General features: G+C 44.9%; 1 protein-coding gene across 1 annotated transcript; it reads right to left on the reverse strand.

Annotated features, from left to right (window-relative positions):
• LOC131879573 (uncharacterized) lies at positions 1-15,970 on the reverse strand. The gene is made up of 9 exons (XM_059225932.1): positions 15,513-15,970; positions 8,371-8,914; positions 6,611-6,820; positions 3,181-3,457; positions 2,872-2,994; positions 2,511-2,725; positions 1,221-1,973; positions 752-1,069; positions 1-681 (listed from the first exon to the last, which is right to left on the reverse strand). The coding sequence occupies exons 2-9, from the start codon at positions 8,779-8,781 to the stop codon at positions 349-351; spliced, it is 2,640 nt and encodes an 879-aa protein (XP_059081915.1). The 5' UTR covers positions 8,782-8,914; positions 15,513-15,970; the 3' UTR covers positions 1-348.
• Positions 15,971-16,395: the final 425 nt, after the last annotated feature.

A 16,395-nucleotide genomic window follows, 5' to 3' on the forward strand; every position in this document is an offset into this window, starting at 1 on the left:
TCATACTTGTTATTCATTATTGTTACACCAAAAGGACGCTAAAGCAACAGAGTTAGATTCCGTGTGGGAGACTGTTAGCATTGGTTTTGATCATTGATGATTCCTTGCCATCAGTGGTCTTCGTATCTCGTGAGTTTCTACATATATCATGATTGCACTTCCATTCTTGGAAAAAAATAGCGATCGTCCTTGCCAGAGAATGTTCCAAAGTCACACGACGTTTTCGAGTTCCACCCTTGGGAAGAGAGCGAGAGGGTCCCCACAGAATACGGTAGTTATTCGTATATATCACTGATAAAGAAGGTAAAAGAGTTCCTAATACAGATTTCTTGGAGTCTTTTTTGATATCTAGTACATTGGGGCTGGAATGCCACTCATGCGGGTCTTCCTGAACCACGTTTGGAAACCCCATCCCATTTGTTGTTGAGCCACCATGGGATCCGCCACTGTGGCTAAAGGAGGCGCCGACAGCAAATGGGATTGGCTCAACACGCGGCTAGGTGCGCCCAAGGGTTGTGGAGGACTCTCTTCCGTCACTTTTTGGACTTGTCGTCGGTAGCAGACAAAGCCGGACACGAGGATCGAGATCACCGTCAACAAGGAGAGGAGCACAAATAAGGCGGAGAACCCCAAAGCAGGCAGACACACCCCGTAAATCACTTCTTCGGACTGAATACGTCCCTGCAAAGAGAATGGGTTTCCAAAAAGATTTCCAAGAGGATATTTTTTGTAAAACTGATGCTCGCTGTACCTTTAGAACTGAAACGTCCGGCCTCTCTTCATCGGGCGTAAAATCCAAGTCAACTTGAGATACCACCTCATAACCGGAACGCACTCCCACATCGGCACTGCGAGTGCTCAAGTGGTGCGTGAGGATTGATCGTCTTTTCCGCTTCTGGACCTTCTCCAGGGATTTGGCATTTAATGCACGTGGCCCATACGGGAATGGGCCGTCCAATTCCTCAATAGGCTCCACCGGTCGGTTGGCTGTATTGAAGGAGGAAGGATACACCAAAGGCTGCCCATGATTGGCAGTCCTCGAGACGGGTACAGATGAGGGTCGTTTGGCCTGGAAAAAAGGCAAGCCAAAAATGAACATCCTGTACCCTATTGAGGTCAATCTTGTACAAATACCCATCATGATCACTCACTTGAGGTTGCAAGGCATCCTTGGGAGGGATCCGTCCCAATGGAACTGGAATGGCCTCGCTCTTGACTCACGTCCTTCGCTTCGAGTCTTTTTCGACTTCATCCTCGTCCTCGTCGTCCCCGCTGCCGCCAAAGAACGGCAACGAAATCTTGGGCAACGACGGGAATTTAAATCCGAGGAAGTTGGCAAATCCTCCAGCTTCCTCCTCCTCCTCCTCTTGCACCGTCTGTTCCTCTCCGTCTTCCGAGTTGAAGGCTCCTGGGTCCTCTCGGCGCGTCCCTCTCCAATGAGGTCGTGGTGGGCTGCCAACCGTTTGGCGTGGCGGATGTGGGGCCTGACGTTTAGGTGGGGGACCCAATTCATGCCCAGATTGGATACGAGCGCGTCCCAAGGGCGTGGTAGCCGATCTGGCCTCATTTTTCAAGGCAGAGGGAATGGGTAGGATGGGCGGGATTGGAGAATAGTTTCCGCCTGATCTTTGAAGTTCACTCGGCGAAGTAATCCTCCGTTTCAAAGGCTTCTTAGGTCTTCTGTTTTCGACGGACTGCCGGGACAACTTTGATCTAATTTTGTTGTTGCCGTTGTTGTTATTGCGTGGATTAGGTTGATATCCATTGAAAGTGGGGGTGACTTGAGGCTTTAGTTTGTAATTGCTTTGTTCCTGACCGGTGGGAGCTTGGTAAGTCTCTTGTTTATTCGAAGAGGAAACACTCAATTTGGGTTCCTTGTAGCTGCTGATTGAGCTCGTGACCTCTTGCTCTCTTGCCACGTAGTTGCCTGGATTTTGACAATGATCCGGACAACCAAAGCGACAAATTTCCACCTAGGTAGCAAGCACCAAAGAAAGAAACGTAGAAAGAAATCATGGACAAAGAAGGCAAACAAGAAGGCGCTTTAGAATACGAACAGACTTTCGAAGCCAAGATGAACTCATCTCAAACTCAGACTCACAGACTCAAAAGCGAAAAATAAAGGCAGGAAGGCAGGCGGTCTTCAAAAACCAAGAGTTCCTTGCTTTGGAGTTTATATAACTCGCAGTTATTGCCCAAAACAGAAGCGTCGGCTTCGACTTCAATATTTCTAGATCAGGACACCAATCAATCTGCGATCTTTGTAATTGATTTCTACAGAATGTGGAAATATGTACATGGGTTGAAAAATATTCACAAGGTTGGCTAATGAATGCTGCATTGCAAATGAGCTGGAATTTAAAAAGCAAGCGATTGGCCTGTGTCATTCAGCGTGCGTGGTGGCTGATCATCTTCAAAACGACTTGTCTTGTCACACGGCACAACGTACTACATACTGTACATATCTACTACAGGGAGCATGCGTTCGGTCTTGCAACAACCATTCTTACCTTGCATCGGATTTGAACGGCCATAGAATCGGGGAACTTGAAAGCATGGAAAAATGCATACGTAACCACAGTGGCGCGAGCATCAGAGGATCGCATCTTCATGAATTTCGAGATCATTTTGGGTCGAAGCACGCAACCGTTCTGATCAGAGAGCTGAATGGGCCGGTTCTTGTCGTCTGAGGCTTCGCAGGATTTCACTCGCATGTCAAATTCCCCTAAGAAAAGAAAATCAGTCCAGGGCTGACTCATGACTCATTCAATTGATTAACCTCACCCACTTCCAATACCAAGGCTTAATGCCCTACGACTACGTAATACTGTACATGTAAGCAGATAAATGGATAGATAGATAGATAGATACCTTGAACGTCATCGATTCCTACCACCATGGTCAGCGTGGTTCCCAAGGGGACTATCCCAGCCACTGGACTCGCCCAGGGCCCCTTTCCCTGTTGGATCTCCATCCAGCAATCCACATTATCGCCTGAGGATTTCATGTTAAACAAAGATGGTGGACAAGTCAGTCAGTTTGTACGTGGTGAGTGAGTAGAGTAAACGAACGGGAAATTCATGAAGGGTATGCGCATGTTGCTATCACTCAAAAATCGGGATTCGTTCATCGCAAGAGCATATCTACTACGTAGGTAGGTAATTGATCAATTAGGAGTACCTCTGAAGTTGAGCTCCACCACCTCGAGATCCGACACTCGAATGGGTGGTTTGGTCACGCCCTTTTCGTAATCATTGTACCACTCGCACCGCAATCGCTTGGCCTCATCCCAAACCTCGATGAGGTCTTGGTCGTATTGGATGACGATGTTGTTCTCGTAGAATCTGCCATTCAAATCGGGTTTGGACCCACACGAATCGTACATAATGTCGAACTTATACTGGTTGAAGCCGGTCTGGGGCTTCACATAGATACAATCGTAGCGATCCACTGCACCCTGTTGAAAGATTGAAAGACCTTAGTAGGATCCCGGAACAACCCAGGGAAGGACAATGCACATGATGTAGTATGTACGTATGTACGTATGTACGTATGTACGTATGTACGTATGTATGTAAGTAATGACGTGTGGATTGATAGATCGATGTGTGTGCGCGCGTTTGTAAGAACTGTAGGAATCTCAGGCTTTGGTGAATCTCAAGTCGTGATTCAAAAATGTCAATGGGTCTCTCTCTCGTGAGGTGGTAAATCTCAATCAATGCTTGGGACTTAATTCTCGGGTCAAACTGCCATTGGGAGAAAGTTTTGGACAGGAATGCCTACCATGTACGTTCTTGTACCTACGCAGAGAAAATTGATTTATTATGACTGGGGGATTGACGGAAATTAGAATTTCGGTTGACGAAGGGCCAAGCGTGACTCGCTAAATTTCGTCCCGGCAAGCTTGAACAAAAAGAACGACTTTGGCCAATTTTATGTGCAGTGAGGCAAGAAATCCCGGACCAAACTTGAAACTGGTTCGAGAGGATAGACTTCCTGTCGATATCGCTGTTGGCCAATGGTTTTTGGTTTTGGTTGGTTTTTGTGTTTCTCTTCCAACTGCGAGCTTCCAGTGTGATTACGGTATATTTGATTCGTCAACACCTGTGAATACCTCCAAGATCTCAAGAAAGCGAAAGTGCCGGTTGCAACAATGACAACAGACTTCACACCACCAGCCTAACAACCAAGCAAGCAGCCAACAACACACGTTCTCAATCTACGTCAGGAGAAAGAAAGAGACAGAGAGACAGAGAGAAGACGACGACTCCAAATACTGTACTGTAGTTGGTGCTCGGTAGATGAGTGGTTTTGGTGCAACATAAGGAGTTTGAATATAGAAGTCCGTTCGTTTGTTTGTTCTCTCTTCCGTTCGTTCGCACACACATGCATCATGCTTTTTCTCCAGCTCTTTCTCCTACTTTGACATTTAACTCTCATTTTCTTTTCCTTCGGCAGTATCTACGACAGTTTCTCTGTTGGAAGAGAAACGGCGCTTTCCGTAGCATCATCATCGTCGTCATCATCATCATCATCTTCATCACCTCCACCAAAACCATCCTTCAACAAGATGAGACGAGAGAGGAAGACAAGGAAAAGAGTGAGTGAGTGAAATCAAGAGAAAGGACCCGTTCCCCTTTGATGTGGAAACAACACTTCATATCACGGATCGTTTGAGATTCTAGATACCGTCTTAAAGACAAGCGAACAGCAACAATCACAACAACCACAACTACTAGTTGACGCCATACCGAATCGCAAATGAGGGTCCTTGTCCGAGTGTCTCACGTTGTCGTCGTACTCGATGGTTGGTAGATAGGTAGGTAGGTAGGTAGGTAGGTAGGTAGGGTGGTTGAACAACAACTAACCGCAGACTCTAATAATACTCGTAGCTTCCAAATTGAACGTGTCATTGTTGAACGTAGGATTAATAGTATGTGAGTGTGAGTGTGCGCTTCTTTCGTTGGCTCTTTCTCATTCACACAAGCACATTTCTCGTTGCCCAAAATGTGTCCGGAGAGGATCGAGTCAGTCCACCACCCTCCACACCTCTTCTCTCCGTTCGTCGGTCGTCGGTCGTCGGTCGTCGCTCCCGAGGCTTTGGAGGAGATTTCTCTCTCACCAGCTTCATTATTCCTCTATACCTCTACTGCTGTACCGTTTTTCGCGTTTTTCTCGCCTCTTTGTCATGCATTCATGAATGCCTCAAAACTCGAGGAACGGCAACGGGCGACGAGGCCAGGAGCATCTATCTATCCCTTCGCCACCCGTCTAGTGAGAGGGACGAATTCGGTTGCCTCAACGTTCACACACATACACACACACACACATTTCAAGTCAAGTGATGGCCGAACATGAAATATTGCACATTCTATTGGTCAATGATTCAAGAATTTTCAATTCTTTTCTTGAGCTGGAAACCATTCTACAACTAACTCGTTATCGTGCTGAGCCAACAGGCCTCCTCATCAGATTGGTCGATGGAATGCTTAATGTGTTGCAAAAGAATTAAGATGGCATGAGGCTCAGATATCAGATAAAGCTCAAAGTTCGTAGCAGTCTCAATCATTGACTAATTGATTGATTTGATGGTTAGCTTTGCTGTACAGACACGAGTAAGATCCACATAGGTTAATATAATGATAAATTTATAAGATATTTCAACATCCAGTGCTACTCGTACATTGCAGTATTATTTAGTTTTATCGGGCATGAACGAAAGAATTAACATGAATTAACGAACGTTTAACAACTGTATTCGTGTTATTTACTTTCTATACTATTTCCCTCATTTTCACTCAAACACATAAGTTCATGTATGACAAAACAAAGTAAAATCTTACTTAATATCAATCAAATAAAACTGGGCTGTTTTTTGCACAAGCGGCCATTTATTTACTAAGAGCTCACTTTAAGGATCCTTTCATGATTCGAGATAAGCAACGTAATAAAAATGCTTGCTTCTTTCTTTCAAAGAAAAAACCATTGACTGTTGAGAAACGTCATTTATTGACGGTCAATTCGAGCATTTTTGAAAGATCCCTTGGAACATAACAAATAATGACACGCTCAATCCGAGAACAAAGTATTCATAGAGATTCAAATTGGTGTCATTAACAAGTTTTACCCTGAAAATACGTTCAAACATTCAAAGGGGCCGCGTTATTGGAGAATCGAAGAGTAAAGCCTCATTTAAACTGGACAGACCTATCCTTGATCAGCGAACTAGTGCAAATCGAATCGAAGCGTTCAATTGGAGATTGGGGAATTGGTTATCTGCTACTCTATAGCTTTTGTTCCAAAACAAGTCAACCGCCAAAGGTAAAAGTGTCCGTTTTGACCATTTGAGTTTCGATTTTTTACTCAATTCCAATCCCAAGACTCAATTAGAGACGTTTCTTTCTTTCTAGCCTCCCCTCTACCAAGGAATTTCGTCCATGCTCTTTTAAAGAACGAATCGCAGGTCAGGAACCAACCAATTTTGGGTTAAAATCACTTGAAGTTTCTCTTTCCATCTCGGATGGAATCTCCAAAACAACCATTAGAGTCATCAGAGCCATCAGAGCCATCAGAGGCTATCTCGTTAACTCTCCATCCATGATGGTCTTACCTTGCTGAAAACGATCCCGTTAAATGGCCGATCGAAAGTCAGTTTGACCTCCATGTGTTGCTTGCCACACATGACCTCCAGGTCCGCTATTTGAGCCATATCCTTGGGCCTCTCGATTTGCCACAATTCGTTCGAGCCATCGGCGTTGTTGTTGTTATTATTGTTATACAAGTTTTGGGCGTGAAGATGGGCGGGGAAGTAGAGACCAATCTGGAAACGAAGACAAAGACATCATGAGGGTGAAACAAGCGGTTTGTAGTCTCTTTTAATTGTTGGTTGCTGTAAGCTGATCACTCACGAACACCCCAATGGAGATAAGGTGGGCCTGTCCAATCTTAAACATCGACTTCCCGAAAGGTAAATGACTAATGAGCTTGACGAGCGACCTTTCCAACCCTCCTCGTGACCCAAAAAGGTGTGTTTCAGGGTCTTCAGATCAAGTGAGTTTCTGGATTCAGTGTGTAAAATCAACAACAACAACGACGACGACGAGACGACCCTCTACTCAACTAAATACCGATAAGTATGAATAACTCATGAAACCGGAGCGGTGCTTTTTTTTTGGAAGCATCGCTGTCGTCGTGATCCTGGGCTGTTATTATTCTCAGTTACACCTACACCACGGACGTCCATAAATCAGTAGCTATTTTTGATTAATACTGCCTTTTGAATGTGGTGAAATCCATGTGCTTCAGCCCATTTCGGTGACGTCCGTTCCGGTATGTTAATTCATAGCCCCCTGGAAATGAAAGTTGCTCGACCGTCGGTTCGAGTATGCTAGACTCGGACAAGTCAAAGCCTTCTTCCTGATTTTATTTGGCACGCTTAACTTGGACGTATTACCTTCTCAACACTTGAGTGCTCATGACCAAATCAGGACCCGCGAGACAGAAATGACGATAACGCCTTTCTTCTCCCTTCATACCCGAGTGAGCAAAGTTAAGGAGAACCAACGACCAGGCCTACCTGTGTACGCGTATGTATGTAGAACTCGCTGTTTATAAAATCAACCTATACTCCAACCAATCAGGTCAATCGGACACCAATCAAATTGAAAGACACGGCTTGCTAGAGGGTACGTCCGAGTGACGGCCAAAAGGGCCCATTGGCTTTGGACTTTGGAAACAGCCTCGTCATTGAGCGTTGCAGCTTTCTTGGACAAATGAAAGCGTTTTATCGGAGTGACGAATTTCATTTCCTCAGGTCACCCAAGCAATGGAAAGAACAGAGTCTCCCAAACCATTGTGTTCGTGTTCATGCATAGGTGGAGTGGGTGGGTGTGTTAGGATCTTTGTTTTGAAGTGCAGGCTAATCTCATGGCTAGTCTCAAGATAACGGCGGTTTCGTCTGTCATTGTCAACCGATTGAAAGCGCTTAAAGTAAGGATGAGACCATTTTGATTCAGACGACCAGGAAATCCATTGCTATGCATGTCAGAATTAACAAAGAGGAAAGTATTTTTTTTTTTTTGTCAGAGGTCGCAATTAAATGTTATCCGACAATCTCCATTACGTGAATAACCTAGAGATCCTTGAAGCGTTGTTGAAAGTAGGTCTGGTCGCAATGGTCATGCTGTATTAGATGATGAAGGTGAAAGTTTCTTTTGTGTCCGAAATATAATACTGAAGCATGCTCTACCCACTAAACCATGTTACGTATTGTATATGGTAGTTGCAAGTCTACATTTATTTGACAAGTCTGTACACATCTGCTAGTTAGCCCATTGCTAGACCGGGCTTTCGATTCATTTCATAACTTACCATAACGATTGAGATGAGCACTGAATGTATTGATATTTTAGAGCTGCCAATTGTTAGTGCCCCTCGCCGATTTTTATGTCGTTGGATTGGTTTTTCTGGCGGTGGTGGAAGGAGTGGAGGGGCGGAGGACAGTGGTGATGATAATGATGGTGCTGATGACGAAGGTACAGATGAGCAGCCCGCTGAGGTGGTTGAAGGAATAAGGGACGAAGTAGTGGCAGTAGCAATATTGTTGGTGTTACCAGTGGTAATAGTAATGGTTTTAATGAGATTCGAAGAGGGCGAGAGGGAGAGATTATTTTCGCTGGTTTCCAATGCCATGGTGCGAGACTGAACAGCCCGGATTTGTGCCGATTTGAGAGTTCTCGAGGACATCATCTTCGGAGAGCCCAAAACGATGTTCTTAGTCATCTCAATTGTTGTTATCGTTGTTGCACTCCTCGAAGAACGGCAGAAACACTCCACATGCTGGTCTTCAAACCGCTACAAGTGAGATAGTCACGAGCAACACTTCGTTCGTTTAAGATGAGCTCTTAGGAAGGAACTGGAAGAGAAAATGGTTCATTAAACTCATGGATCAACGAAAGCGTAGTTATGGATTACAGAAGTGGCACAAAGTTCAAGGCCAAGTGTGTCGTTAGTCAATTAGAAATCATGCATTCAAATTTCGGGTCACTTCTTTGTTTCCAATTCATTGAGGCATCAATTAGCCTTGTTTACTTTGAAGTTTTGAAACACTCTGAAAACGATTGTTTATAAAGCAATCCCAAAACTTGTTATAGGACTTCACAACCAGGGCAAATCCAACCATGAAATCAAGGTGGCCATAAAGTCTTCTTAGTGTTCAAGAATATCACAACAAATACGATCGGACATTATCATGAGCTTGGTAAATCCAATGATTGAACAAGAAAAGGTCAATCAAGGTTCAAAGGACGTCTGTTGTGATGTCAGCATGGGAGCTCATCTCCATTGCGAAAAGTCCGTATCATAGCAGATGCTGTTCCCAAACGTATGCAGAAAATTGAACACGCAAAAAGTGGTCACATCGAATAGCAGCATAAAGAAAATCCTTCTCATTTAAATTTTCTATATATCTACAAGGATAATATTTTCTTATGATAACTTATTGCAGAAATATTATAAATTTTGTGTGCCCACGAACTTTTTTGCCAAACCAGTGGAATTATTGTCTTTTATGACAATATGTCAACTCCGGGTCAGGTCCAATCGTTAGATAAAATCTACGGATGTTGGGTTATTGCTTGGTTGGCCGACACCCCCAAGGCAGGTTAAGCGCGATTGTTTTGAGGGGTGCTAGGATCGGAGGGGTGAGCCTCGCCTGCCAGCAAAGCTAGCCATCACATCGTCCATTTCCAACTTCCGTTAGGCGGATTCATGTCCGGTATCAGTTTTTGGTTCTCTATCTGTGGGTGTGGTTGGCGTCTAAAAGTTTCCTTTGAGAAAGGCCAGGGAGGGGATTCGAACCGGGTCCTTACTCATGCTAGGAAACTGCGCTAACCACTACCTCACATCTCCTCCCGATTTTCCAGTCCTTACAACATTATGCGCGACCAAGCAACGATGAATTATTGGTTCATATCTAAATCTTCTGTGACCCTTTTTTGGCGGTATGCTTCTAATTATGTCTACCGGTATGTCCCTCTTTCCCTTTTGCCCATCCTCACCCACCATCCCTGTCGAAAACTTTTTGATCATCCTCATCCCGAGCGAATGAGTGCCCAAAATGTTCAATGTTCATGGATGTGATTTTCCCCTCGGTGGCTGTTTCCATCCCACTCTTTCACTCACTCCCTTACTCACTCAGCCTAAGGGCTTTGATGACCGCAAAAAAATTAGAAAAGGGGTTTGGGACCAACACGGGTCGAGGGCACTCTCTGAAAAACGGAACGCATAGGCCCCATTGAGATACTATCGGGTGCATGAGCCACAGCACAAGTACCTGCTTGTCTTTGCTTGGCGTCTTTACTTGCTAGTCGCCTGCTTGACTTGCTCGGTTGGTTGGTTGGTTGCTTGCTTGGCTGGTTGCTTGGTTCCTGCTATGCGTTTTAGCTCCTCACATTCCAGGTCAAGTTGTTTGACCAAAGCATGAACGCATGCACAGCGAAGCAGGATTTAGTGAGCTAACAAGCAACAACCCTTTGAAAGTTTCACTCGGTAATTTGGGTGGCTCTCAGTGTCCAATGAGACGCAACCACCTTTGCCAACCCTCGTCTCATATCAAGGCGATCTAATGATCAGGAGCTCTAAGGTTTGGGGTTAGGCGTGAGTTTCTCGAGATGAAAGTCATTTATGAGAACATCGCTGGGTAAAACCAAACTTCCGACCTTGACCGAAAGCATACTTCACTCATGGGCGGCCAAGATGATCAACTATTGTGCATATGATATTAGCCTCGGAAAGCCGAGGGCCAGTTTGCACCCTCATGGTTAACCAGTAATTGACGAGCCATGCAAGTTCCACTGAGTTCACCTCCTCTTTGAATAGTCCTTCATCTATTTTTGTTGCCTCGTTTAGAGTCAACAAGTACCAGCACTTGACATTTCCAGGTGGGACCCACACCAAAAGGCGAAGATAAAAATTGAGGCACTACCACTACTACCACCACCACCACCATAACCACTACAATCTCGCCTTATTTGGGAATCGCTTGTTCACGATACGGCAGAATTGCCCGCTTTTACCATATTGACGTCTCAAGCTACTCCAAAATCTCAACATTCCACATTTAGTATCATAAAAAGGAACCATTCGAGTCGAGCATCAAATTCCTGACCGAATACCAAAAGACGGCGATGAGAAAGTGAGCTTGAACGTTGGGCTCCACCTGGGGGGGAGGGAGGTGTTTGAGGGGGGATTCATAGGATAAATACAGTACTAATACAGCTATCGCTCACCAGCACCCATGTTATCCCTCCCCCCNCTGGATTGGTGGGCCAAGCCATGGACGGGGCCATACACGTCCATACACACATACGTACGTAGCTCTTTTTGCTCACCGTTGCATGGGGTGATTTAGAAGGCCGCTCATCAGAGAGTGCTCTGGATGGAATTCACCCCACCAAGCTCAGAAAATGAGCCCTGAAGGCGCAACTTTCACTCCGCCAGCCCTATAAACAACCCTTTCTTTCTGTGTCGGGGATAAATTCAAGCAGATAACGTTGGCGCCTCATTGACCCGTTTCATGCCTGGAATTATTCGTTTGTTGGGAAGAACATGGTGGGCTTCCATGCCAACTCACTTGTGCGACACAATTGTAGGTAAGTTTTTTTTTCCTTGTTGTCAACCCGAACGACGGCGAAATGATGACTCTCTTTAATGCAAGATTCCAACGGTGTTATCAATGGGAAAATTCACGAGAAATCTTCTCAGGAGTTGGGACATACAACACGGCATCCATCTCATTGAGAAAAAGAGATTTCACTTTCCTTTTTTTACCACCACAGCTTATCCAATAAAGAAAAGAGTGTCTCTCTCCGCCTCCTTCTCCTTAGAACTGTCTTTACTGTATATCTCCTATGTACCAAAAGAGGTGCATTTTATTTCATCGTGTGTGTCTCTTTTCTCGGTTGTTCCCATTTCGATCTTGGTGATGACATCAGAGTGCCGAAATTTGATCGGATCAAAAGATTGGATTCAAATTGAGGACCCACAAAAGTCTCACGATGGTCATACGACGTCTTAGTCGGTTTGAGTCTGAATTTGTCGGCCAAGTGTTGAGCTCTGGATCGATCGAAAATTGGTCAAGTGCTGCTTCATCAAGATCATGAGTTCATAATGGGTGCACCCACCATAAGGTGCATCTCAGTTTTCCTTTTCAAAAAAAGCCAACCCAATTTTCCTCCCGTCCGATGTAAACTCTGCTCTGACAAGTTGATGATGACATTTGAGCATGCGCAAGTCAAATCAGTTCAGGCCATCCTCGGATGAGAACCGGTACTTTGTTAAACCCCTGGCTTTAGTTGTTGTCTTCAGCTCGGTTAATCATGATCCATTTATCCATGGCAGATCTGCAGACAGGGCTTTTCCGTTCTATCTACCTTGAATGCCCTGACTTGGCCAAATCCTTGGCCATGCTCTAAAAGTGTCGAAAATGGAATGGAATGATATGAATTTGGCGATTATGACATGGTAGAAGATGACGATTTCGAACGCTTCAATTCGCTCAAGTGAGTGATTGAAATTGAATGACGCCAAATCTCGACCACAACATCGTGGTCCAAACATGGCTAGGAGACCCTGCACTCTACAGTATATGAATTTATCTTGCGAGATGGAAATGAAATTGTTCTTTGTCTTTGAGATGAAACCGAACCTTAATGCGATGTCAAGACGGTTGAGAAGGGATCGAGGAGAAAAGGCTCAAAATGACAATGATGTGGCACGACGTGCAATAAGATCGCCGACTAACCACTGTCTACGCACAGCTCACGTGCTCGGAGCAGAATTGCGATTGTGCAAATCATTTTTCGCATGAAAACCATTCGCACTTATGTTTTGTCTTTGCGGGGGGGGGGGGCATGCCAAGCTTTCTACTGCCAGCAGTCTCACCTTCCCATCCAAAAGAAATATATCTTGAACAATGACCGTCTGTTCGAATTTCACTTCAATCAAGCAGAGAGATTTGAAAAGTAGTCCAGTGGTTCACAAACATGACTTGATATTAAGAATGAAAGTGAACATGCATCTTCTGCCTGTCAATACTGCCCCTAATGAGCCAATGAACCAATGAGCCGAGGAATTATCCACCTATCCGCAATATGTTGACAAAAGCAGAGAAATCTCCCCAGATTCCCGTACTCATGGGCTCTTTTGGCATTGCTTGGAGATTTCCTCACTCGAGAGGAGGGTTTATTTTCTCCCATTCATATGTAATACATGCACCACCATCTTTCCTCCTAGGACTTGTTTCTCCTTTACTGCTGACGTACTAGATTCAAACGACGAATATTTTTCCCCTACGAAAATGTTGCCCATCCCCGCCTATGATGACAAAATGAGCTTGGAGCTTTACTAAAATCTCGGAGATAAGATTGATTTGTGGACCATGTGAATGGTCTCACTTGTGTTGCAAGCCAAAGGGGCGGAGGGCTATAATGATGTGGCCTGAATAAATGAGCGATTCCGTCGGCACTTTTCCGATGTTTTTCCCAGTCGCTCTCTGCAAATACCTTCGAGCTTCATTTGCCTCTCTGTCGAAGATGATTTGATGGTGATGGTCATGAAGATGAGAACGACGAGAACGACGAGGACGACAAGGATCGATCGGCATAATATGTAGCGTTGGAGCTTGTCCTAGTTTTCGGTATAACTCTCAATATTCCTTCAACTTCACCGGTGAATCGTTTTGTCATGTCCAGCTGGTCAAAAGCTATGGCACTATTGTGGTACCTAGTTAGTTAGGTAGCTGGCTAGCGTGTAGCCAACATTTCCAACCAATTGAACCTCTGGAAAAGCCATATTTACTACTTAGGTTTTGAAGAGTCTGAATGTGGCAATTGCCTCTAGAAATTGACGTTATGTTTGAGAACAGTTGCGGAACGAGCACCTTCAGCAGATTTTAAATCCAAGTTCATTAAGTCCCGCCGTCTGCCACCGTTATTCGTTATCCGTATCATCATCATCATCATCGTCGCCATCATTAGTATTGAATCCAATGGATATTTGGAAGTGCAAAGAAAGAAGCTCCTACATTTTTTTGGCCGTCTCGTTGGTGGCATGAAACAGCAACTTGAACTGAACAATGTAGTACGCGTCATTCCAGTGTAGGGTGCGTACGCATTCAATTGGATATGTCCATTTCATCTGGACTTCTCCACCCAATTTGGCCGACTTTGCCTTCGTGGTCGTCTTCGTCGTCGTCTTCAACGCCTAAGTCTTCGCCCGTGTGGTCATCTATAGACATGCCACGCTCGCTAGATTCACTAGATCCAGGAGACGATAGACAATCACGGGACCCACCGATGTACGTAAGCAAGTAGTTGCTTCATTTGCTTCCAAATTCCAAGACTCTGTTTCGTCTCGAGATGTTCCCTTCCTTGGGCCAAACGCAAGGCCCTGAAGGAGCCCAATGAAGAGAAGAAGAAGAAAAGCAATAAGTAGGCCATTGCCTCTGGTTCTTCCTCCGTTCCTCGGCTGATTTGCAACAGCATGATTGTCGTCCGGCGTTGCCGGCGTCCGGATCACCCTCTTCATGATTCTAATCCTGATCGGCTGGGCCGCCTGAAGACGTGCCCGAAACGGTGCCCCAGCTACTAGATCTTGCTTTAACTGCCTCTTCATTTTTCTACACTGCAGATCCAGAAGAAAGAAACTTCAAACTTTTCATACAAACATGCACACATACACTCAGTAACATAAGCAAATAACAAAAGAAAGTAACATAGGCAGTAAATAAGTAAATAATTAAGTAAGTAGGCATGAGGGCATGGACGAAGGTAGGCAGAGAAACGTGCACATGAAAGACACACATGAAAAGACGTGGAAGCAAGAGAAGGAGCACGAGAAAAAGAGAGACCAAGAGGAAGAAGGGGCTTCTGCTTGTCCAAGAATGTGGGATCAGCCAAGATTCAAAGAGAAACATTACAACCAACATGGTTGTGGCGAGGGCACGAAGGCCCGGTACATCCGACGGTACCATCAAGTCAACCACCACCTCCACCACCACCACCAAGCACCAAGCACCAAGCACCACTGCTACCACTGTTACTACTACTACTACTACTGCTGCTGCTGCTGCTGCTGTTTCTCCTCCTACTCCTACTGATACTACCATCACCGCATACTAGGATGTACATGCACGATTGAAAAAAGAACCACATTCTTCAAGTGAGAGGCAAACTTCCGAGAGTTTTTGGGTGGGGTTCAAGTCCTTTCGACAATAATGACTCTTTTTACCTCTTCGAAGCAAAATTTTTAGCAGAAAGCCAATGCAACACGCATAACTCTAAGCACTCTTGTCAAGGTATTTAGAATAGACAACGGATGGGTGGGTGGCTGGCTTCCCAAGTAATACTTTACAAGACGAGCGAGAGTGAAAGTCATCTTGCAAATATCCAAGGCAGATATATCAAAAAAGCCAATGTGAATTTGTTGTAAAGTTGGGGCAAAATCTTTCTTACCGTAATTGATAGAGTTGACTGATCGGTTGAATTAATGACTGAATGATGAACTCTTGTCTTCAGAAACAAAAATGAGGTTCACTAGAAATCACCCAACGGTTGGCAGACCAATTGATGTTTCTGGTAACGTTTGATGCTCGTGACTCATGGGAAAGGGTACATAGAACAGTCAAGTTTCCATTCACCGGCCTATTTCCAGGAACCTGATCCGCACTCCAAAACAACCCAAGCCTAATCCAATGAGATGGCTCAAAGGGATCCTCTTACTTTCAGAATCGGCGAGCAACTGACAATTCCGCAACTGAAGAAATTCCCTTTCGTTTGAAGCTCAAGCCGAATCACGGAAACACAGGGTGAAGACGAGTAGGCAACCACCATTCATCCGGCCAACGCGTATCCACCAAACTATCTACCAACAAAACCATTCAGGCAGGCGATGAGAAACCAACCAGCCAGCCTTCAATTCTCTCCTACCTCCTCTTCGTTCGTTCTTCTCTTCCTCTGCCATCCTCTGGACTGGACCAACTCGGTTCATGTGACGGCGGCTTCTAACTCCTCCGTCCGTCCGTCCGTCCGTCCGTCGGTCCGTTCGACCCCGTCCATATGGACAGCAGTTTCTTTTTCGGGCCCAACTCTATGTTCGCAGTCCTTTCCTATACACTACACACGTACGAGTTCCACTAAGAGAGAGGAGAGGAGAGAGGGAAGGAGGGAGGCTCCATGAAATATAGAAACTACATACTAGTAGAACACAACGTCTATTGCTCACTTTGAATTAGGCTGAAAATGGGACAAATTTGTTAGGGCAATAACCAGTTCTGTGTCGCTTCAAATTTCAAGATAGACTTTTCAAATGATTGATATTCGATAGGTTTTTCTGCTA

Source organism: Tigriopus californicus, chromosome 4 (assembly GCF_007210705.1).
Source record: "Tigriopus californicus strain San Diego chromosome 4, Tcal_SD_v2.1, whole genome shotgun sequence".
NCBI classification, from domain to species: Eukaryota; Metazoa; Arthropoda; class Copepoda; order Harpacticoida; family Harpacticidae; genus Tigriopus; species Tigriopus californicus.